This window comes from Salminus brasiliensis, chromosome 24 (genome assembly GCF_030463535.1).
Source record: "Salminus brasiliensis chromosome 24, fSalBra1.hap2, whole genome shotgun sequence".
Lineage (NCBI taxonomy): Eukaryota > Metazoa > Chordata > Actinopteri > Characiformes > Bryconidae > Salminus > Salminus brasiliensis.
The window spans coordinates 14,522,405-14,547,680 of NC_132901.1; the positions used below are offsets into that span (position 1 = coordinate 14,522,405).

General features: G+C 41.1%; 1 protein-coding gene across 1 annotated transcript; it reads right to left on the reverse strand.

Moving 5' to 3' along the window:
* Positions 1-25,172, reverse strand: gatb (glutamyl-tRNA(Gln) amidotransferase, subunit B). The gene is made up of 13 exons (XM_072670426.1): positions 24,661-25,172; positions 22,015-22,168; positions 19,365-19,478; positions 12,380-12,578; positions 11,902-12,024; positions 10,422-10,535; positions 10,209-10,293; positions 9,971-10,015; positions 9,408-9,600; positions 8,619-8,752; positions 6,403-6,481; positions 3,833-3,967; positions 1-2,913 (listed from the first exon to the last, which is right to left on the reverse strand). Exons 1-13 carry the CDS (start codon positions 24,819-24,821, stop codon positions 2,788-2,790), a joined length of 1,662 nt encoding a protein of 553 aa, XP_072526527.1. The 5' UTR covers positions 24,822-25,172; the 3' UTR covers positions 1-2,787.
* Positions 25,173-25,276: the final 104 nt, after the last annotated feature.

Here is a 25,276-nt window from a genome sequence, read left to right on the forward strand (position 1 = left end):
TTTAGTTGATCCCCATCTATTCATTCACTAACTAGCGCTTTTTACAATCCACAAAATCCACAGACATTGTAACTGAGGAATATAGCTTCACAGCTTAAAATAAAAGAGCTTACAACTGTAAATGCATGTTGCTTTATCAGAGTAGCAATTAAAGCCAACTGTAGAGTTAAAAATAAATTTTTGGTCATTACTTAATTAATTAATTGCAGTGATATTTCCCCCAAAATACTTATTGTTGTTTACTGATTTTGCAAAGTGACAGAGTCTGCTATAATGATAAAAAGAAAATCAATGTTAATGGTTTATTGCAGTTTCTCATTTTTCATTCACAAAAACGGACATCAATTATTATTATAAATATGACGCACCTTTGCTTGCTGTCCACAAGAGGGCGCCAAATACTCGCCTATGCCTATTACACCAGTAGAGCACTAGTGCAGCCACTAGAAGCAATGGAGGTGGGCAGTATTCTGCAGTGGCCAACATGCTTTAATGAGAAGCATAATAAACTAAAATGAGACTTTAGTTCTGGGCAAAAAAAAAAAAGTACTGCTGGCAGGATTTGTATAATTGCCTGTCAATCTTGGCTCGCTTTTCTCTTTTACGCAAATGACGCGTCATTAAAGCTAATGATGTTCTCCAAACTGTGTGAGTGAGGGTGAAATGATTTACTGGGTATTAAGGTTAACTCAGCTGCCAATTATTTGTCGATTATAACCTTAATTATCATCCGTACACTACTGCCAAAAAGCCCTTACTCTAGCAGTCAAATTAATAAGGCTGCACACTTACACTAGAAAATGCATACCTGCCTCTATATGCATCTTTTTCTTCTCTCAGTGTGGCTTGCGGGTAGTGACCTGCATTTGGCACACTGAATTGATAGTGGGCGTTAAAGCGATAGTTTGGCGACCCTAAATTTACTCACTTTCCCTGCTGATACCCCGCTAATTAGCATGGTGCTAACCGTGTGCGCAACAGCAAGCAGATGGGATCGTTCAGAAACAGATTAGCCACCCATACATAGCACTAGCTCCCATCTCTTGCTAATCTCATTCCCGTGCTCTCAAAACGTCTTAAAAGGTAAATCATACCGTAATTGCCCTTATAACAGGTGTGCTAATTGTTTCAGGAGTTAATTAGCTCCTTCTGATGGCTTCAGGGCTTAAAGGCCAGTGTTAATTACTCATCTTCCACATGAGCTGGCAGAGAGGCCTGATAATGGGGATCGCTAAGAGGTACGCAAACAAGCCACACACTAGCGCATGAAAACAGCTCAGTTTATCTGTGTTTGAATATCAATACAATCATTTCTGCATCAGCAATGGAGTGATCTGTACTAATTAGAGATCTATCACATCTTTGATGAAACAAACAAAAAAAGAAATGAGGAATTAGTGGAAAATGTAATTGTAGCAATTAGCATAACGCACTGTGCGTAAACAGGATGTGCTCATATAGCTCCTAGTTATTGGTTGTATACACGTCCGAACCACACTAGTACACTGGTACTAGTACACTAGCCCGCTGTTCTGCTCCTGGGCCTCGCATTGATTCATCCTCACCTCCATGCAGGACTATGCTCGGGACTGTTTACCTGCAAGGACTTTATCACATCACTCACGTTTACATCTTTTATGGCTTGACGCCACATTTCTTATTTTTCTCTTCATTTGCGTATTCTTGGTATTATCCAGTGTCGACCACAGGAGGATGGGTTCCCCTTTTGAGTCTATAGTTCTTGTCAAGGTTTCCTTGTCTCGATCTGAGGGAGTTCGTCTCGGACCCGGGTCTCTGTAAAGCTGCTATGTGACAACATTCGCTGTGAAAAGCGCTATATAAATACATTTTAATTCAATTTAATTAAATTAAATAGAATTAATACACTCAGGTTTATTCATAAAATCCCTAAAGCCTAAATCATTCAATGAAAATCGAGCCGGAAAACACCAAAATGTGCAGTGCTGTGGCACCACAGGACTTTTGGGTTTATTTGATTGTCACTTATTTCTCATGTTAAGTAACCTTTATTTAACTGTGGTAGTCATGCTGCGATTTAAAGAAGACCTTGCCAAAAATACAGCACACACATCCCGAGAGAATACAACAAACCCAAAGAAATAAAATAAACACAGAAAAACATCACTTAAGCTCAGATGATACCAAGAACAAACATAATGATGCAATTCACTGATGACCAACTTCAATTCTTATAAGGCTGTACTCAATAAGTCTATGGAAAGTGTAAACTTCCTGTTGCATTGCACCCTTTGCTGACACACAGTCCCTGTAGAGAAGAACTGCCAACATAATAGAACTCTCTGAGGCAGATAAACATGAACCTGTTGGCACCATGTCTAATGCCGGGTGTGGCATTAAAGCCCCCCCCCAGCATTGAGCTCTGGAGAAGTGGAAGAACTGTGTTCTGGAATGATGGACGGTGCTCCAGTACTTTTGGGATGTGTTTGGGAGTTGGGAACGAGGAATGCAATCAAATCCTCACAGCAACCAACATCTAGTAGAAAGCCTTCCCTGTTCTATAGAGACAGTAACTCCAACAAAAGCAGGATAAACTTTTTTTTTGGAAGACGTCTAAATCATATTTAAAAACAAAAAATAATAATAATTACACTTAACTTATCCTGTTAGCTGTGAAATCCAGCTCAGAGGAAAAAAAAACATGAGGGCCAAGCCAAGAAACCTAAATATGCTAGCTCCTGACTCTTACTCATGTATTGAGAGCAAGTTGGATTTACACTGGCTGTGTTGAGACACACTGGATGGATGTCATGATGTCATTTCCTCCAGCATGCCCCTCACTTGGACCGGATCTGCTCTGCCCTTGGTCTCCCTCTGGACAGCGCCCATCAGTTTATTCAACACATTTTTATTCCCAGCCCTGATAGCCTGCACCTGGGGGCAAAAACACAGACACAGAAAGCCATAAGAAGGTGGGGTTTGCAGGTGAGCTGGGCTGCATATACATCCCAGAAGTGCAGCTGCTGATGCAACAGACGTATCTGATGTAAATGGTGGAAAACAGAGCCTCTGGAGCAGAGCGGGTTTAAAAATGTTAGTGGCTCAGGGGTCCAATGCACAACCACTATGGTCTGGGGGTTGCAAGTTCAAATCCTGAGCCATGCTGCTTTGCCATTGGCGGCTGGAGTTCAAGAGCGCACAATTGGCATTTCCCCTCATCACTCGTTGGCTGTCTCAGGCATTGGGTTAGCTGGGGTGGTGAATCTGGGGAGCTGATGCTTGTCGGCTGCCTGGTGATGCAGCATCTGTGGCAGTTGAAAAGAGGAAGTGGCTGCCTTTGCATGCACAGGAGTCCTTACCCTCCTAGTGTCAGGAGCATTGCCAGTGCTAGAGGGAGCTATGAATGGGTGGGATCATTGGCAATACCAAAAAATGTACAAGCAAATCATATATTATATATATATATATAGCAAATTAAATCGTCCAACATTTCTACTCGCAGCGTTCGCATAGTGGCCCCCAACCTCATCGAACAAGAACGCCCCCTACTGGTGATCGGCTGGAATAGTGTTTTGCGGCTCTACTCGAGCCACTGTGTTTAATTCCCATTTACAGAGCCAGGGCTGAGAAGGAACACCAGACTTTTCCAGTACGCAAACAGACCAGAGAGCTAGCGAACCATGAGGAGACGGTTACATTAACCTCACAGCCCCAGCGTAAGCTATATTTAGAGTAAGAGGGGAAACGGGGTCCATTTGTTTTTCACCAAACTGTTGCTTTAAACACAGTTGAGCATGTCAATAGTTAATGGTGGCCAGGTGTGTGTGTGTGTTGGGGATCAGGTGGGCCTCACTTGTTCAGGGTGAGTGTCCACCACTCTCTGGCAGATTTTCAGGAGTTTGTCTCTGTCGTTGATTAAGCCCAGATCCAGCTCTTTCACCAGCTGCTCTACGGTCTTTTCCGGAGTCTTCCACATCTCCTGGAAAACCTGGGATACATACACACCAGTAGCAAACGTCTTCAGAATGATTCAATTAGGATTCTTTAGATTTGTTTCTTCTAATATGATTCTAAATTATATTTACTAATTTAGTGGGGACTTATTATTAATGGAATATGAACAATACACCAAATCCTTTATCTTTTACATCCTGAAATACAGCTCATCAGGTACGCCATGATATGGCAGAGAAAGCATCTCTGCCATATCTTACTGTGGAAGACAGACATGTTCCAAACATCATATGGTTTTCAAACTTATCCCAAGATTCTCTCTGAATTTACTTCTGAGTTCTTACATTCAGTCTAACACTGCTTCAATGGGGCATGTGTGGGGAGTAGTGGTAGCATCTACCCACTCTTCATCTGTTGGCTGGCTGAGCGGGGATGGGTGTGGGGAAGTAGTGGTTGGGTCTATCTATTATGCAGGTGGCTGGATGAGGTGGATGAGGTGCATGTGGGGGGTGCACTCTCCTTAACTCATTCAGACGGCCCCCGTTGTGTTTAATCAGTGAAATCCGGAGCAGCACCTGTAGTTAAATTCACCCGAAAGTTGTTTTGGAGGGGAACTGGGGTGGGTTGTTAAAAATACATGGTAAGTGTGGCATGAGATTAGAGTTTCGCAGTGAATGCATGAGAGTTGTCAGTCCTGATAAAGCAAAGGTAGCTAACTTTTTTAAGTGAGTAAAAAAACATAAGCTGATCAACAAAAGGCATAAAAGTCTTTTACCAAGGTCTCCGGCCTTAAATGATTTGTTAGGGCTATGGTTTGTTCACAGTCATGCTTAAGAAAGACCAGCTGATGCAAATTTCAAAGCTTTTTAAATACTTTGATTCCTCAAACTGTCACCTGCCTCTAATCAGGGCTCCTCTGAGCAGCTGTTCAGCACTTTGAAAACTGCAATAATTGATGCCCACAAAGCAGCAGAAGGCATCTAAACCTCTAAACAAGCCCTGATGCATTTTGGAAACAAGTCCTGCGAACTGATGAAGTTAAACTAGAACTTTTTGGCCACAGTGAGCAAAGTGTTTTTGTGTGTTTGGAGATGAAAGGGTGCAGAATTCCATAAAATGAACACCTTTCCAACTGTTAATCATTGGGATTATTGATCAATCATGCTTTGAGCTTGTGTTGCTGCCACATTCACAGGGAATATTTCAATGGTAGTGGGAGAACGGATTCGATTACATACCAGCAAACTCTGGAAGCAAACTAGCCAGGCTGACGATCCTAAACACACCTCAACATCCACAACAGACTACCTCTGAAAAGTCACAAGCTGATGGTTATGTCATGGCCCATGATGTTCTGACCTATACATCATACATCTGTGGATAGACCTCAAAATAGCAGTGCAGCAAAATGACCATTTCACAGATCTAGAAGTCTTTTGTGAGGATGAATGGGTAAGAAAATCCCCAAAAGAGGACTCTTGGCTTATTTTCCAATAAGGCACTTTTGGCATATTTTCCACACCATGACACACGTTAATGCTAGTAGTACATATAGATTATAAAATATGATAAAATACACTACTGTATTTGTTTACATAAAATATTCACATTAAACTAGTCTTCAGCCACACAGTGTGGTCCGTTAACAGTTTCCCCTCTTTCTGAAGGGGCTCTTACTCAACAGGAGAAGTTGTAGGAAGCATAGGGCATGCCTGGGGCTGTGTTTTAGCCTTTGGCTCAAGAAGCTGAATGAGTAGCATCAGCATAACCAAGCATATCTATAGCACTGTATTTCTCTTTAGTGTTCAGCTAATAAATTACATACATGGATAATATTCGCAATAACCATTTCTCCAGCAGCAAGGGTAAACTCTGCTAGCTAATGTTAAGCAGACTAATGGAAAAGTTACACACTATTTACCTCCAAAGTTTCCATCTGTAATATTCTGCAGATAACTGACTGGGTTTAAAACGGTGGTGTTTTAATACTGAATTCAAGTGTTGTGAGGTGGTCATGTATTTAACAAGGGTCTTGTTTTATAAATTACAATAGCCAATACAGATAAAATGACATGTTTTATTTTATTTTCATAAGCCAGAGCAGAAATGTCTTAAAAAATCAATTCATTAATTAAAGGCCCAGAGCTGAGTTTGGAGATCCACAGCCTGAAAATTCTATCTTGTCTAAAATGAGTGTATATTTTATTGAGTATTATTATAATTTATCCTCCCTAATCACTGGATTTTACACCCCACACATCAACACAGACGGATGGAGTAAGCTCACTGCTCATTGTTATTACAGAGCACTTTAATAAATCAGATTGTTTTGTACTTGCAGGAGCCCTCAGGAAGCTGAGTGTTTCTTTTAGGAGCCCTCAGGAAGCTGACACTCATGCAGAGTGTCTATGTGCACTGTAGTGTTGAATATGGAAACAGGATTAGTGAAGCGTTCACTTTCTGACTCACCACTTTGGCGGCAGAAGACGAGATGTGACCAGATTCCAGAACATTCAGCAGATCCGCCAATGCTTCCACAGAGACAGGACTGGGAGGGAGGAAGAGCGAGAGCGAGAGAGAGAGAGAGAGAGAGAGAGAGAGAGAGAGAGAGAGAGAGAGAGAGAGAGAGAGAGAAATACTGTGGGAAACGAAGAAATATGTACATATATGACAAGTTATTAAAAACACCTACCTTCTGCCTTCACTCACTGTCCACTTTATTCAAAACACCTACCTTATAGCTCCACTATACAAGTGCACAGTTACAGACAGTAGAGTTTATCAATCTCCTGAAGCAAGGTAGGGGTTTCTAATAAAGTGGCCAGTGAGTGAAAGCACAAGATAGGGGTTTCTAATAAAGTGGCCAGTGGGTGGAAGTACAGGGTAGAGGTTTCTAATAAAGTGGCCAGTGAGTGAAAGCACAAGATAGGGGTTTCTAATAAAGTGGCCAGTGAGTGGAAGCACAGGGTAGATGTTTCTAATAAAGTGGCCAGAAAGTGGAGGCACAAAGTAAGGATTTCTAATAAAATAGCCAGTGAGTGGAAGCACAAGATAGGGGTTTCTAATAAAGTGTCCGGTCAGTAGAAGCACAAGGTAGGGGGTTTAACTTAATATGTATAGAAAGACAAACAAATCCTTGTGTGTGAGTGTGTGTTTGAGTATGTAAGGCTGAGTTTGGACCCAAGAGAACTCATTACTGGCTGCTACTTTAGCCACAGCATCATGGCTAACTCACCTCCAGGCCTGGGTATGTATGCGTGTGTGTGTGTATAGGTAATTTGGCCCCGCTCACTCAGTGTCAATGAGCACCTAAAAAACATGGAGCTGATCATCAAGTCAGTCTTGGATCAGTGATCTAGGGAACACACGTTCACACTTGCATACATCCCTGGGCTACAAGCAAATACGACCTCAATTTCTTGTTATTTACTGCTGCTGAACTGCAACTGGAAAGGAATAAACAGAGTGGAAATAGACACACATGATCGGTTCACAGTGGTTCAGTTTCTCCATCTGAGTAACAATCGTCTCTTAGCGTTTCATCACTGCGCACTTATACAATCAATTAGCAAACAGCCACACACACATACGCACACACACATCCACAGTCTGGGTCTAGACAGTGATTGAATCTCCCTGGCCTTTTTCAGAGCTGTGTGAGTCAGTGCTGCTCATTATTCGCCCGGACAGGTACGGAGAAGGAGGAGGAATGGGGGCAGGAAGAATGAGGAGAGGAGGAAGAACAGTAATGGGGAGAAAAGGGAGGGAAAAAATTAACAGAAACAGAAAGGAAAAGGTATGAGGAGAGAGAGAAAGTGAAATTAGAGAAAAATGAAAGCTAAAGCTCTGCCTATGTACTGCTTGTCATCTTCCTTTGGCTTTTTCAATGCCTTCTTTTCTCCCTGTAAAAACGGATTAGACAGAAACTGCATTAACTGGCTGATGTCTAGGCTTTGTGTTATTCACGCTTGTACCCCTTAAAGCAACATTATGTAGCATTTATACCTTAAAATAACGGTTTCAAAATCATTGTGACGCTCCACTGCCCTGTAATAAGGAGAACAGCGCCTCTATCTTTGCTACTCTGGGATTGACACACTGCTAACTGCACTATATTAGCATAGTGCAGTTAGCAGCGTGTCAATCCCAGAGTAGCAAAGATAGAGGAGCTGTTCTCCTTATTATATATATCACATCAGTCTATATATCACATCAGTCTATATATCACATAAGTCCACATGCTGGTTCTGTCGCTCAGCTTGTAAAATCTCACATGGGCTCAAGGGAAAAGCCCAAAATACGTTTTGCCTTCACTGTAGTGAATTACACTCTCCACCAGTAGGTGGAGCCCACAAGCAAACAAACAAACAAATTCTTGCATAAAGCTGCTTTAAAAGGTACGTTAATAGGATGTATGGATGTACCACCATGCCCCGAGCACCGAGGAACTGTGAATGACTGGTGCCACACCCCTAGTTTCAAGCAGGGCCCAGCGAGTGGCAACTGGGGCAGAGACAATGTCTGAATATTAATAAAGCATGCTCGTTTGAAAGGTCACTAGTTATAAGATGTCCAGTAAGTGCTTTTAGAATGGGTTGATCTGTTAAGGCCAGTAACACATGATGAAAGTATGATGAAAGGAGGTAAGAAGGAGAGATATTAGTTCCACTCACTGTCCGACTCACCTCTGAGAGACCTTCAGACCCTGCTGGTTCAAATTACCCAGGAGCTCCTTAGTCACCCAGCCAATCACCTTCCTCGGCTCCACTTTTGTGTTCTTGACCACCCGCTCGAAGTAATCCACTAGCCCATCCTCATTCTGAAAAACAGTTTGCACTTATTTTTGCTCAAAGCCAAATTATAACAATTATAACTGTAACAGTGCTTGTGCTGCCATGCGAATACTGTTTCTAAACAACTTACTTTGTGTAAACTATACAGTCATGTGAAAAAGCCACCCCATAAAAAACTTCATTTACACAATATTAATAGATGAAGGTATAGATTTTGTGGTCTGCTGTTGGACTGAACTTGCTAGAACGGGCTGACCTGGCCATGTTGGCAGTTATTGCACTTGTAAATCACTTCGCAGACAGTGGACCAGCTGAATTCTAAGTGCTTTTAAAATCTCTTCACAGACTCATCTGCATTTGCAACCTTCTTTCTATAGGCCTCCAAAATCATGGAAATGCCCCTCACATCAACAATCAAGAGCAAACCAAACTAAATGTTTGAGGTTTAAATACAACAGGCTCCTCCAAATGAATGCGCAGGTGTCCCAATACTTTTGTCTATATAGTGTTTATATTTTTGGCTAATTGTTGCCCATCAGCTACTGGCTATTGGTTTGAAATCAACTTAAGCTGAATTTCAACTGTTTGTTGAAAGTCCCTTGCAGTGCAAACTGGAGGAGAGCAGTCAGGAAGAGGAAAGTTTAATCACATATTCAAATGCAGTCTTTATCTCCCTCTCACCACCAGTGTAAAGCTGTGTTCAGGCAGGATTCTGTACTGCTCCACCAGCCTCGCCCGCCTTACTCCTGGAAGCTCTGGCAGCTCAGCCTTGAGCCTGTCAATCACCACCACCTGGGCGGGGTCAACACTAGCAGGTACTGAGGCCATGCCCCCGTAAACAAACAGAGGGGGCAGATTCGGCTCAGGCATGAACCTGAGAGAGAGAGTCAAAAAAGTCACCATCATTCATCCATCAAAATACACTTCTGAGGTTGTGCTCTTATTTTAAAATCAACTTATTTTAAAAACTTAATGAGTTGATTTTAGATACTTTTTTCCATCATGTTTTAGTTATAAAATAATAAATAAATTGTATTACTATAAATATTTATATTGGATATTAACATAATAATGATGATGATATTAGGGTAGGCATTTCCATTACTGGGTCTTATCTCCACCACCCCCCCCCTCCCGCTCATCCTTCTCTCACTGTTTTTCTGTGCCCCCTTTCCCCCTCTCTCTCCTGTTGTGGTGTTGTTTTTAACCCTCTCTGTAACTACACCCACCCAATTTGTGCTCACCTGTAGTCCTGCAGTCCCTCTTTATCTCTCATGGGGACGGTGATTCTGGCAGGGAGGAGAGAGGAACAGTGTGTTAAGTTATATGTGAGTCAGCATTAAAGTCATAAACACTCCAGTCCAGCCGTCAATCATACAAATCTCACAGACACCATTCTTATTGCTTCACCCATTGGGCTGAAACGTGTACATGGGTGTTCTGTTTGTTTGTTTGTTTATTGACCCTGCTATGCTTCCTTACCCAGATTTGCTGTCAAAGGCTCTTGTCTCATTCACAACGGTTCCCCCACTTTCTACAACCTCTGTCTGCCTCTGTATCTCATAATCTGTAGAACATCGTCAGGAAGAGAACAGGACATGCTCGGTCAGCTTGGAAAAACACCATCCAGAATAACAGTCGTAAATTAGTGGGCGGGATCTGGAGAGACTGATTTCAGCAGCAACAGTTCCTTACCTATGGCTCTAGCTATGTATCGAGCGCTGTTAATGTTCTTCACCTCAGTCCTCACACCTAGCGGCTCTCCGGGACGATGCACAGAGATGTTAGCGTCCACCCTCAACTGACCCTCTAGACACAGAGAGAGAGAAAAGAGAGAGACAGAAGAAGGAAAGAGAAGGGGGAAATAAGTGAGCAACAGACAGAAAGAGAAAGTGAGAAGACAACAAGAGAGAAAGGAGGGAGAGAGAGAGAGAGAGAGAGAGAGAGAGAGAGAGAGAGAGAGAGAGAGAGAGATAGAGAGAGACTGTGTACATAAACTTGCTGAAATCTCTCATTTGTTGCAGTCCTCCTGAATTCTGTGAAACTCTGCATGCAAGGTTGCGCATAAATTTGAATGCGAATGATTTTATTTGCATGAAGCAGGTGAGTAATGCGCCGTCCCTGTGCGGCCTGCGCTCTGCTGAAACGCGCTCACTGCTTCGCTCAAACCCAAATAAACAATTTGCTGTATTTTGCTTCAGGGGCCTTTTGATTAAACTGGAACGCTTGAATTTTTCATTATGGCGAGACAACGGTTTGGTTGGGCTGTGACAAGCTGCAACTAGATGAAGAAGAAACCAATTATTTACTCTCTTTAAGACTCGAACGTGAACCGTTTCAAAATGGACCACAATCTGCTCCTGCTCCATTTCACACCCTGCAGCAATTAGACATCAGGATCTCACTCAGCCATGCAGCATCAGTCCTCTAAAAGAATACTGCAGTACTCCCTTCCGCTTCTACTCACTGGCCACTTTATTGGAAACCTCTACCATCTGCTTCCACTCACTGGCCACTTTATTAGAAACCCCTGCCTTCTATCATATTTTTTGGTCCACATATTCTCTGGTGGACCATTTTCATGGCAGTAACACTGATCTGGTAGTGTGAGGCACTAAACCCCTACTTTGTGCTACCTCTCTATAGCCACTTTATTAGAAACCCCAACATTCTGCTTCCACTGACTGCCACCTTTATAGAAAAACCCATAATTTTTGCTTCCACTCACTGGCCACTTTATTAGAAAACCCCTACCTTCTGCATCCTCTCACTGGCCACTTTATTAGAAACCCAGACCATATGCTTCCATTCACTGAACACTTTATTAGAAACCCCTACCTTGTACTTCCACTCACTGGCCACTTTATTAGAAACCCATAACTTCTGTTTCCTCTCACTGGCCACTTTATTAGAAACCCCTACTTTGTGCTACCTCTCAATGGCCACTTTATTAGAAACCCCAACACTCTGCTTCCTCTCACTGGCCACTTTATTTGAACCCCCTACTTTGTGCTACCTCTCAATGGCCACTTTATTAGAAACCCCTGCCTTCTATCACATTTTTTGGTCAACATATTATCTGGTGGACTATTTTCAGAACGGCAGTAACACTGATCTGGTAGTGTGAGGCACTGGTAAGAGTACTAGAGTACACAGGTATGTATGCGTGACTGACCAGACATGTTCCCCTGGCAGGTGCCAAGTGCCTGCAGGGTCAGCTGGAGCTCTCTCACTGCTGCAGCAGCTTCATCACCACAACTCATATCCGCCTCCATCACTAACTCCATCAGACCCACACCTACAAAGAGGGAGAGATGGAGAGACGGAGAGAGGGAGAGTGAAAGGACGGGAAAATATGGTCGACAAAGGCATGAGTGAGAGATTACAGAGAAAAAGAGAGCAAGGAGAGTAAGATAGAGAAGAAACAGAATGGGGGGAACGGGAAAGAGAGAGAAAGGACAAGAGAGAGACAGAATCAGAACAGATGGAGAATAGAGAGAGAGGCAGAAGGGAGGGCTGGTATTTGAATAATGTGATCAGTCACAGTGGTTTGTGTGGGTGATGGATAATGGTGTACAGATTAAACAGACAATGCTTTTCTTTCATTACAATCTGACCCTCTTCATCGGCGCGGTTAAACCAACAGGCCATACCTGCTCTGTTCAGGTCTATGAGCGTCTGGCTACGCTGGTCGTCATGGAGACTCTTCCCACTGTCCTGCTCCAGCTGGATCTGTTTGATCCTCACACACCTGCTCAGCACCTGGCTCCTTTTTTTCCCCCCTAAGTAGCTGTAGGTGAGCGACCCGTTTACTGCGATGGGCAGTCTCTGCTGGGTGATCTGATAACCTGCCTGAGGGTGCGAGACACACACACACACACACACACACACACACACACACACACACACACACACACACACACACGTTTAAATCTGAAACAATCCAGCCACATTTTGTTCAATGCCATCTCATTCACTGTGACTTTAATTAAAACGCTCTGGACGGCGGCCCACTCCAGCACAGTCCAATTTCAATTCCAACTGAGGAATTCTTTGGACTGGAGATGGACACAGTACTGCCATATGGGCACTGATGCTCCGGAAGACAGAAATATGGCTGTCAGGATGTTTACACCGCATTTCATTTTACAGCGATTTAGCACTTAGCTGTTATTGCTATTTGGATAGCCAAGTGGTTGGGACTCCTTTTGTGGCTCCTATGTTATGACTGTGACTATGGGATTGAGTCACAGTACTCCTTTATTAGTGTACTTATGGCTGCACAATATCGGAGGAAAAACTGACTGATTGCAATATTTTGTTTTTCTGAGATATATACTGAGATGGTAAACAACCTTATTTCACCTGACATCACAAGATGTCAATGATTCAACATGATGATATTAATAATGCACTCTGTGTCTCCAAGACTGGAGTAAAATATTCCTTGGAAAACGAGAACTGTGCAGAGTTTCCTTTTATATCAAGCAGCAAAAGAGTAATTTAATTTGCCTTATGTAACATTGCACGTTCCCACAATGTGAATATGGCGCATGTACACATTGTGATGACGATGCTGAAACAATATATTGGGCAGCCCCTAATGAGCACAGTATGTGGGCAAGGTTTGTTGTGTGCACAATAAGTATAATTATTATTTTCAACTGTTGTTAATACTGCTACTGCCGCTGATATTTAGAATAATGTTGAGTACTTGTCCACAAAACAAAGATTTCCAGGTTGTGAAACTAATACACTTAAGTTTACATGCACCCCAACTAGGGGTGTAAGAAAATAGTAGATCGACATGTTCTGCAATACAATATCAAACACAGTGTTGATTTTTAATGAACTGTTTGCATGCAAAGATTGATTTTCAGATCCCACCGTTCTGATTGCATAACAAGTCAACATGGCTTTTATTTGCATAAGATGGTGTGTTTTTAAACTATGACCGTTTTCCTAAAATGTGATTTCAAAATTGACTGATATTGTAATTGTAATCACTGTACTGTGAAACGTATCGCCCGGTTCTTACCAATACACAGCCCTAACCCCAACCACACGCGACTCGCTAGAATTTGCCTGAGCTTATTTTATGATTGCATTTGGCCGTACACAACTTTTGATGAAAAGGCCGCTGTGCATAGAAATGTGTTTGATAGTAATGAAATGGTAAGAGTGACGTTGAGCAGCTTCCAGTGAAGAATTGACTGATCTAAACAACCAGTCGTTTGGTCTTCAGCTCGTTTGGTCTTCAGAAAAAAAAGATCCAGATTCAGTTACTACACACCATTCGCAGCCGTTACCATAGCAACTCCTCTGCCGTTCCACAAAAAAAAGAAGAAAAAAGATAAAGGCTGATCATTAATCATAGTTATTGACATGCCAAAAAAAAAAAAAACATATACAAAGGAAAAAAACACCACACCGCCATCTGTGAAATCCACCAAATCAATTAATTTATTACTGGAACCAACAAAAACAAACACAATTGAGCACTAGAGAAATTGGATTTGGGAGAGACCATGGATGAAGGAGAGTAATAATACCCACACTTTTCTCCTTTAGTGTCCCTCAGGATGTTCTCCTTCAGATGCAAATGGGAAAATCATCAGTGGTTAGTGTATGTGGGAGAAAACATCCAATTGGGGTAGATATCTGCACTGCAGCCAAATAAGAGCCAGAATACTAAAACACTGTCTAAATCGACCACATTGGTCAACAAAAATATGCGTAGGAGTGGCTTTGTCCAGAGGTCCAGATAAGGAAGCTATATAAACCGCATGCAGGATCAGACTTATTCAGACTGCCTTGGGGAACACTGAACCATAAAAAAGTACATACTAGTATAATTATTAGAATTTTTATAAGATCAAACAGAAAAGGCTGTACCATACAGAAATGTCTGCCAAGTATGTTCATTTATACACTCGATACTTAGTTTGAGGCTCCTTTACTGATTAATGTATCAATGTGGTGTGGCATATAGGCAATCAGCTTATAGAACTGCTGAGATATTGAAGCCCACATTGACCTTCAGCTCGTTTGTATTGCTGGGCCGGGTGTTTCTCATCTTTCTCTTGACAATACTCCATAGATTCCCTATAGGATTCAGCTCTGAAGAGTTGGCTGCCCAATCACACACAGTCATGGTCAGCAAACCATTTGGTGATAGCTCTGGAACTTAGAGCAGGTGCAGGGGGCTCCCTGGATTGCTGTGCCTGGTTTGGGACCTGCACAGCCTCTGCCCGCAAGACCCTCCAACGCATCGTGAGGACAGCTGAGAGGATCATCGGAGTCTCTCTCCCCTCCGTTATGGACATTTACACTGCCCGCTGCAGCCGCAAAGCAACCAGCATTGTGGATGACTCCACCCACCACCCTTCACACAGACTGTTCTCCCTCCTGCCATCAGGAAGAAGGTACCGCAGCATCCGGTCCAACACGACCAGACTCTGCAATAGCTTCACCATGGTCCTGGAGGAACGTTGTTTCGTTTCACTGTGTACTCTGTATGTAGTTGAAATGACAATAAAACCCACTTGACATTGATGAACCACAGTACACCATCAGCCTACCATCTCTCACAATACTGAATCTCACTACCAACATACCACCAGGTTATCAGTCATTTTCACCTGTGACCCTATCTCTCCACCTGCATCTCCTCAATCGGAGCTACCACATGGTCAGGTTTCTGTCTCCTGACAAAATAACACACTGATGCAGACGTATGAGCAGTGAGCAAAACCACTCCTGGCTTTGTTGACTATTATTGCTACTGTTCTTGTTGACCCTACACATTAGCAACTGATAGCTTCTGTCTATTAGCAACTGGGATTTTCCAAAGTAAAACGGAGGAAAGCAAACTTCAGACACCAAACATGTCTTTGCTGATTGTCTACATTTGCACTTGGGATAAAGGCTGTGTAAATGTTGTTGTTTTTTTTGTGCTAAACTAAACTATCACTTTAATAGTGACAGCGATGCTGTGGCTTTGCTCAGGCTTTTGTGTCAGAATTAAAGCGGTGGTCACGCTGAACTTTTCTACCAGCTCTAATAACACGGATCGGCGCCCCAGCAGCTAATCCACACGTCTAATTACGGTGTTCTTCAGCGGGGCTTCAGGACACACGGACACGCTTCAGAAACGCCACTCTAATTCCAAACGACTGCTGGGATGAAAACCAATCAGTCAAGGGTCTGTTGGCACTGGAGGATTGGGCAGAAACTCAGCCTTTTCCCCCTCACACACGTTTGGAACAATGTTTGACACTTAGTCTTGCTTTTTCCTGCCAGTTGTCAACACAGCAGTAGGTCTCTTTCTGCTTTACCAGATGTCAACACTGGCTTTCTGAGCAGAAAAAGACCAGCATGTGAGCTTTTTAGAACATTTTTATCTACTGGTCACACAGCAACGCTAAATGCATTCATTAGCCACCAGCACAAAATGCTGCTTTGGATATTGGAAGCATTACTACGTTTTGGACTGTGAGTGATTTTTACGAGTACAGCACTTTTCAATGAACCCTTATACATGCAATACCTCAAAAGTATAGCTTATTTTAAAGCTAGATAATGAAAACATGTCACGCCTTCTATGAGGAAGCTGAAGCTTGGGCATCATTGGATCTTAAAACAATTATCCCAAGCATACCTCAAAGTCCACCAAGACTTGATTTCAGAGGTTGTCCTGGAAGATTCTGGAGTGGCGGTCACAGTTACCGTACTCGAACCCCATAGAAATTCTTTGGTGGGATTTGAAAAAGGCGGTTGCAGCACACAAACCCAAGAATATTTGTGAAATTGAGCCCACTACACATGAGGAATGGGCCAAGATTCCTCAGGAACGTTGCTAGAAGCTGAAGTCATCATGTTCACAGCAGGTCATAACAGAAAAAGGCTGCTCTACTAAATATTAAAGATGCTCGTCATGAAGAGGGTAAATAATTCTGAGGCCGCAGTCGTCGCTACAACGGTACTTCGTGTTAAAACCTTTTACATTTTGCTAATAAACCTGAATTGCAGTGGGGGATGGATCATTTCAATTGAAACTGTAACTGTCGATAGCCAAGTTAAGAATAGCTAAATGTGTAATATCACCAAGCGATCTGACTTTAGAGCTGCCTGTTAGTAGTTAGGACATTGAGCTGTGAATGTGGTCTTCACTTTTTCAGTTTCATTATTAAAATAAAACTGCTGCTTTTCATGATAGCATGTGGTTGTTTGCTTCAACAATTGTCTGGAGACGGCTGCTAAGCAGTGATTGGTTAAAAGTCGTGCCAGTTTACAAACAGTTGAGCAGTAATTATTTTTAATATTAGAAAAAAAAAGTGGTTGGTACAATACCATCTCCAGTACTCCTTCAATTGTTTCCCCTAACAAAGCACACTCAAGATTAATTTTCCTAAATAAAGTATAATGGTACTCAAACATCTGGCACAGATGGATATCTATATTACATTCAAATAAGATTGTGTTTCAACTCTTTAAACTCCTTATTCAGGATGTAAAGTAAGAAGTACGTTCCTTGTTTATTTAATTCAACATTATTGGATTTACATCTCTAAATCTCTGTTAAGGGGATTTCTAGCCACTAACACTTCATCGGTCTATCAGAGAGATTAAAATCAACTGCCGCTGTTCCATCCTGAGTTCATGAGTTTGAAAGGCAGAGCTTTTCAGTTTCTGCACAGGTGTTTGGTTACACCAGAAAATCTAATCTTTATGAAATACTGTGCTGTTCTGAATACTTGCTTTGATACATGACAAGCATATCAGACAATTTCTAAAAGGGTTTAAAGATTAGTGGGTAAAGTCAATTAGGTGTCAGCAATATCAGCTATAGAGATAAGTTTGTCTTTTTTTCTCAAAAAGAAAAGTGCTCTTTAATGTTTGTATGAGCCACATTGTCATTGTGACAGATTGTAATACACTACAGGAAGCACAGGGGCGATATGACCTGCTTAATAAAGTGCTCTCTGTTCATGATTTTTTCCATTTTGATTCAAGATGCAAAATTATGTGACTTCAAATCTAATATCTGGATATACAATAATGTTTTTTCCCCATTATTGAGGTCAGAATATGCAGTGTTGATTGTTCACATACCCTCACATACACAGAGTGCTGAAGATTAGAGCAAGATATAAGGACATATTGTCTAGTTTTTAACATAACTTTTTTCACCCACATAATCTAAAGAGGCCAGAAGTTAAGACGTTTTTCTCAATCTCATGATAAATCATGTCCCTCTCTAATTACCATACTCCTGCATACATTGTTGCAACGGCAACCTGTGTGGATATGCAAGACCTCTGACCATACAAAGTAGTCTAAAGCAGTCTAAAAATCTGATTTACTCTCCAGCATAAACAGTCATAGAGACAGCAAGCAGCGCTGGTAGTTGCAACATTATAAAAACATTAATTTAGAATTTTTGGACTCTGATGTGTTGTAATCTTAAAGGAGACAAAGTAAACAACCTTGTATTTCCTATGCCAGCTCTCATTCACCTTCCATCCTGTTTTAAAGCCTCTGATCAAATCCTGTTCCCGACTGCTGTACCCGACTCAAACAAACCTACCCACTCATTACCAGGACCATCACTTAAACAATATGTTCAACAATATGTTACATATTGTGTGATCTTTTGATAGAAATGTCTGTATTAAATTTTCACACTAAATTATCTACTCTAAAAGAGCTAACATGTACAGTCTGTATGTATACTGTGCTTAGTGACAGCCTTGGTTGAGCTCTATACCACTGTTCAAAACCACCAAACTAAGACACTCAATAGCAGTGAGCAGTGGTCAAAATCAACACCCTAAAAAAAGGTTTTCTAGGACAGGCAGTCACACACTTTACACAAGTGTTACTGGTTTTACATTCTTCACAGATGTCTTTTAAGGAGCAAAAGGAGGACTCAAGTTAGTACTAGTTAGTACCATTTTATTTATTTATGATCAGTGCACTTAGAGTGTTACAACATTTAATTATTATACTTTAATTGTGCAAAAATAGAACTAACTAGTACTATGTTAAAGTATAATAAGTAAATATTGTAGCACTCTTTAAGTGCATTGATCATTTGTGTGGCTTCAAGTACACTTACTAGGGTGTTCCTCCATCATAAGTCTTGATTGGTTTAAGCATGGCTCCGGTTTGAGGTTGTTCTACCTTAAAGCCCCTGTCTACTTATTTTCATGATTCTTTACTAACTCTTATCTAAAGTTTCTGTGATGAATTTACTCTAAACTGATAGAAAAAATGATGTTGGACTTTTCTGTGGAGAGATTTTGTAGACTATTTGTCCGTAGGTTTTCTTCTGTTGGATTAAATTTGGCCTCTTGGACTTTGGACAGATTGGACAAAGAACCAATCAGAATTAGCAATGTGTTTACGTCATCTACCTCGATTAGGTAAATGCCTTCCTGTGCATTCAGCCTGATTGCTAAGCTTTGAACGTGACGCAGCACTAATCAGTTTTAACTCTGCTAGTTAATGTAATGCTGGCCATACAACAAACCACTTTGCAAGTTGTTTCACCGTCCACAATTTCCAATGTTGGAATGATAATACAAACCCATGCGTCTTGCTAGAGTTGCAGATAAACAGGAGTTTGGAACTCACAGGCATGTCAGCATAAAAGTAGTGCTTCCTGTCAAAGAGAGACTTCCTGTTGATGGTGCAGTTCAAGGCCAGGCCTGTTATCACTGCTGCCTCGACACACCTTTTGTTCAGCACCTGAGTAAATACAAAGACAACACAGACAACACTTATTATTTCAGACGTGAAGTTCATCAAACTCTTTTTTTTATTCTAAGGTTATTATTATTATTATTATTATTATTATTATTATTATTTCAGTATAACAGTACAATTTAAATATTACCCACATTGCCTTTTATTCAGCAGTGTGGCACAGTGTTTTGAATTAGGGGTGATGAACGGTTTAAGGAGCACATACATGCTAATGTGTTTTTTATTGATTTATATTTTTATCAAATATAATGTCATAGTGTGCAACTTATGCAAATGAGACAATTAGGGGGCTCTTAGGTGTCCAACAAACTATGGCTCTGCCAATACGACCCGAGGATGGCTGGTTCGAATCCCGGGTCATGCTGCCTGCCATCAGTAGCCAGAGACAGAGAGATCACAATTGGCCTTGCTCTCTCCAGGTGGGTAGAAGCCTCAAGGTCTTCCCTAACACCACTTCTGTGGTCAGTACAGGTGTCTGCTAACTGATGCGTCAGAGCTGGGTACCCAGCGCCTTCCTCCGGGCGTGTTGGTTGCCTAGAGACATTGCATTGGTGGCAATTTGAAAAGAAGCGGTGGCTGGTTGTCCATATGTCAGAGAACGCATGTGTCAGTCCTCACCCTTAGTTATGTTATTACTAACAAGTGCGATGGGTGATTGATTAAAGCATGACAAATAATCAAATACATATTGAGAAAAAATATGTATTCAGAACTAGGGATTAAGGTTAGCTGACACAGACACAGACTTGCGTTGCTGAAGACACACACAGGTCTTTACCATGTTTATTTCTCATGTTCACTTTTAGTGTTGAAAAGAACTGGGGTAATAGATTAAAGCAGAGATTTTTTTATAAAGAAGAAAATGGTGAGCCCCTGCTGTTCACCACTGAGGAAAATCATAAAGCCCAGTTTGGCCAATCAGGCCACATAAGTTGTATGCCAGTCAAGTCAGACCTTGATTCCAGCTAAGCTTTTCTAGGTTTTACAGTACATGATGTGTGGTAGGCACTCAGCCCTTAAAAGCAACATTATGTAGTATTTTTTACCTTAAAACATCAGCTTTAAAATCACTGTAATGCTCTGCTGACTGTTACAGATAGAATAGCATCTGTATCGTTCTAGTACCATTGCTACTCCAGGCTCAGCACACCGGCTCTAGTGCTATGTAACTCTGGTAAAGCAGGCAGCATAGCGCTCCAGAGAACTGAATAATGCTGCATCAATTTCATGTAAAATTACTCGAGCACCAGAGTCCACATGCTTCTTTCAGTGACTGTTCTGTATGTCTTAGCTTGTCCAGAAATGTATGTGTAAAGGGTGTCTTTTAGGGATGGATCCTGTCTGTAGGGGTTTAGAAGCAAGAAATACTAATTCAGGCCTAATGCTGCTTTAACATTAGTCATTTGAAACAACAGTTAGTTCGAGGAAATATTTACTTTTTTAATAGTTAGAAAATAGTACTATTATATACTAGTAGTATATACTAGTATATACTAGTAGTATATATACTAAATATATACTACTATATTTTTTAATAGTTAAACTAGGATGCTGAAGGTCCAACATATAGTTGCACAGAAATACATTTTATGGCTGCTCCTATAGCTAACCCTGCAAGCATTGCCAAGATGATGTATAACAAAGTGTACAAGTGTCCAGGTTAAGGTGGAAAGGAAGAATAAAAAATAAATAAATAAAAAAACATGCTCAGCATCCTTTCCAAAAACAGAAAACAGTCAGTTTCACCTGATGATTAGAGCGGAGATGTGATTTTACTTGTGTTTTCCCCTAAACCTGAAGCTGTAAGTCCTGTTTGTAAGACCTCACACTGCAGTCCGAGACTATCCCAACACATACACTGTACCATACAGCATTTGCATTCAACAGACACTTTTCGAAGACCATCTCATTTGTTAGGCACAATAAATATAGTACTAATTATGATATTAGTTTATTCTGTATGTAAATTAGTCAAGTTATGGTTGTGTGTGAGAATACTGATATCATGCTCTGGATTGCACAATTAAAAAAAACAAAAAAACAAAAACAATAATAGTTTTCTTAAACATGCACTATATGTAAATATATGCTAATAGTCCTACATCACACAAATGCTTATCAATGGAGGGTTGTATATTTTTGTATATAGTCATATGCAAACGCTGGGCACCCCTGGGCAAATTATCCTGTACTGCAGATAGTATATAAGTACACAATCTCTACAGAGAACCCACTTCTACATTTGCATAAATGATCATATACAAAAAATGTGGACAAAATGGGGATTATGGATATAGCATAAGTTATTTATTTATTTATTTTTATTCCTTTAAGAAATTAATGTGAACTGTGCTCTACAATGTTGCAAAAAATGCATGCAGAATGTTGTTCGCTTATTTTCACTTAGGAGATATCATTTAAGCAGGGGCGTGTGAAATTCAGCATACGACTGTACGATATTTCTGTTGTATCAAACATACACACCATAAATCCTATGCTCCAGTGCTCTACACCTTACCGGGAGAGTTCCTGGCAGTGAAGCATCTAAAAATGACACTGATGAATTGGGTGGGCTGTAGAAGGACACGCGCGAGCTGGAGAACAGTTTGGAGGTTGCGTAGATCTGTGCATGGATTTCCAGACCAACGACTCCACGCAGCTGAGGGGTAACACTAATGGAACAAAAACACAGCATGTTATTGTACTATAAACACATTCCAGCAACTCACCATCACAGATAACACTTAAATGAATGGTCTGGGCAGAACTAGGGAGTAGCCTAGAAAATGCTTTTAAGCTACTAGTGATATGAGGGGAGAATACAGGCATTTCTACATGTCTGCATCTAGACTAGAGCTGGGCAATATGACGATATTTCATCGTATTGTGATAAATTTTGTTATTGTGATAACAATACGCTTTTCTAAGCATATTGAGGAGACTGTTAGTGCTTAATAAACACTGATCAGCTGCAGGTTTCATTACAAACAGTGCAATTACACTGGTTTAATTAGATGAAGTGCAGCAGATGTTGAATAAAAATCACTGTACTCAGTACGGATGAGGATCTGAACAGCGGTTTATAAGAATCTGTCGCTACTGATGTATTTAGTTTGTGATTACATATATCATGGTAAATATTGTGTATCATGAAATACGTCTTTAAATATTGTGATATAGTATTTTTCCCATATCGCCCAGCTCTAATCTAGACAGCCATCACATTCCACCTAATATATTAAAAATACAAGCTTATGAGATTTTTGCCCCCTTTTTGTCCCAGTTTGGTACTGCCAATTAAACTACCTGTTCATAACTCGTCACTTTGCACTAGCAATGCTCCCGACACTAGGAGGATAGGGTGTTAACAGGCAACCAACATCGCTTTTAAGAGTACTGAAGGGAGAACGCGACATCTACCCACTCAAAGAGGGCACAGCCATGTGCGTGGTAGCACATTAGACCGATGAGCCACTCCATATCAATTTATTTTTTATATGTTAACTGTAAGTAAATTATAAAAATACTTGAAAGTATTTTAAAGTCTAATTGAATGTAACATTTTAAAAGTAAAAAAACTCATTACATCACATAACAAAGAGTATGTGACTTCATTTAAGAGAATAATCTGGTTAAGGTCTACTCTCATTCAGCACTGGTCATCTGCTGTAGCTCTGCCGACCTGGTTCGCCTAATCTAATAAAAGCAGAACACAGTCCAGGTGCCAACTGGCTGCAACACAACCCCAAAGCACTACTGATCCACCTGTGTTAAACAGTTGGAGAGATGTTCTTTTTTTCTGCATAGATGCTTTTGCTCATTGCAGCCAAAAAGTTCTATTTTGGCTTAATCGGTTCAAATGACTTTCCAGATGATTTCCAGAATTCATCAGAGCCCTGTTTAGACATTCATTTGGACGATGATGGTCACCCACTGTACACCATCATTATGGACCACAGGAGCAAGTTCAGTGGCAGGTTGGTGTCACAGAGCTACTCTACAGACAGACTCAGGAGATCCTTTGTCCCAAAAGCCATCAGGCTTTTCAACTCTTCCCAGTGGGGCTGGAAGAGGGAGGATGACAGATGAGGACCAGGTCTCTTATGTTTAATAATAGGTTGATTTATCTGCACTACTCACACTTTACTGTACATCCTTTACATCTGCACTCCTGCACACCACTGACACTTTCCTTTAATATAAAAACAATATATGCATGTATTTATTCAGTATTATCAACTAACTGCTGATACACACTCCTACTGCACATTATTCATTCCTTATTCTTTATATCTGCACTGCCTTTCATCTCCGGTTGGATCAAATGCATTTTTTTTTTTACATTTAGTCTATTTATTGTTTAATTATTGTATTGTAATACTGTACTGTATTGTGTAATTGTGACTGGGTGCTAAATTTCCTTCAGGATCAATAAAGTATCTACCAATCTATCTATCTATCTATCTATCATGGTCTTCTGGACCTCAACCTGAGCTCCACAGTTTCTGTCAACTGCTGTTTCTTAATTACCTCATGAACTGAGGAAACTGCTATCTTCTCACATCCTTCTCCTGCTTTGTGGCCTTCAGTGATTTTCATTATCAGAGTGAGGGACAGCTGCTTAGAGGAACCCAGGGCTGTTGAGTGTTAGGACAAGGTCTCAACACCTGTTCGTTCTTAATGATGAGTGTAAGCAACTAATTACCAAGCTGTTTAAAGCCTTAGCCCTTGGTTAAACATATCTGAACTGAGCTCAAATATATTTATATATTTTTTCAAAAAAGTATGACCAATGACTTGGTATGACAGTTGGTGTTACCATGCCGTTGTTTTAGCACAACAAACGTCCTGTAATTTAGCATTTAGCTTGGCTTCTACAGTCCGACACCCAAAAGCTACGTTATATTACAATATATATATTTTATATATCAAGACATTCATGGTTCAGTCAGATAAGGACAAGCAACGGACCTAAAGTAAGGTCAAGTGTCATCATGTACAAACAAGGACATCCGTCTGAATGTAAACACTAGACTGAACATTAGCTACAGATTCATCATTAAAATCTAACTATATTCATTCAGTCCGGCGTTATTTCACTGAACTGTCTTGGGGTGAAACACCCGTGGCGAAGAGAGACTGAACCCTAAACCCGCTTTCTTACCTCTCACTCTGTGCTTTGGGTTGAAGTTGGCGCGTGGATCCAGTCGTGCAAACTCCTCTACTCGAGGCTTTACAGTGATTAACACTGACGACATGTTTAAATCTCACAAATGTGCACAACCTGTGCATTAGTGCGCTGTTTCCCGAAGAGGAGGCGGCCATGTTCGCGTGTTTATAAAACGGGGTGACATGGGAAATGAAGTTTCGGGCTGCTCGGGGGCGGACGCCAACTGCCAAGGCGAAGTCGCTGAGAACTACGTTTCCCGTGATGCAACAGGACCGTCCTCCTATTTAAGCGGTGGTTCGCGATTCCACGTGAGAGGACCGGATTTCGCCGTTATCAGGGGGCATCGATGAGATTTGTTTCTGGAGAAATCCGGGTTGTTGGTGTGATTTGTAGACGTGCTTTTGTAGAAGCAAGTGGCCAAAGTTATATAATTTTATATAAACTATGAAATAACAGAACAGATTTTAAACAGCCAACATGCAGCATCTCAGACAAACAACTGAGATAAAGTTTGATAAGAGAAACTACACTTACAAATACAGTCAAAACTCCTTCATTTTAACTCCTCATTTACAGTGTATCAAAGCATGTCAATACAGGAATGAGGTTT

What these genes read in the sequence shown, in the direction of transcription:
- gatb (XM_072670426.1), bottom strand. Translation starts at nt 24,821, where the DNA reads ATGGCCGCCTCCTCTTCGGGAAACAGCGCACTAATGCACAGGTTGTGC. An exon ending in CACTGCCAGGAACTCTCCCG is followed by an intron (nt 19,479 to 22,014) that starts GTAAGGTGTAGA and finishes GTATTTACTCAG; the next exon opens with GTGCTGAACAAAAGGTGTGT. An exon ending in GCCTTTGACAGCAAATCTGG is followed by an intron (nt 10,016 to 10,208) that starts GTAAGGAAGCAT and finishes CCTCCCTGCCAG; the next exon opens with AATCACCGTCCCCATGAGAG.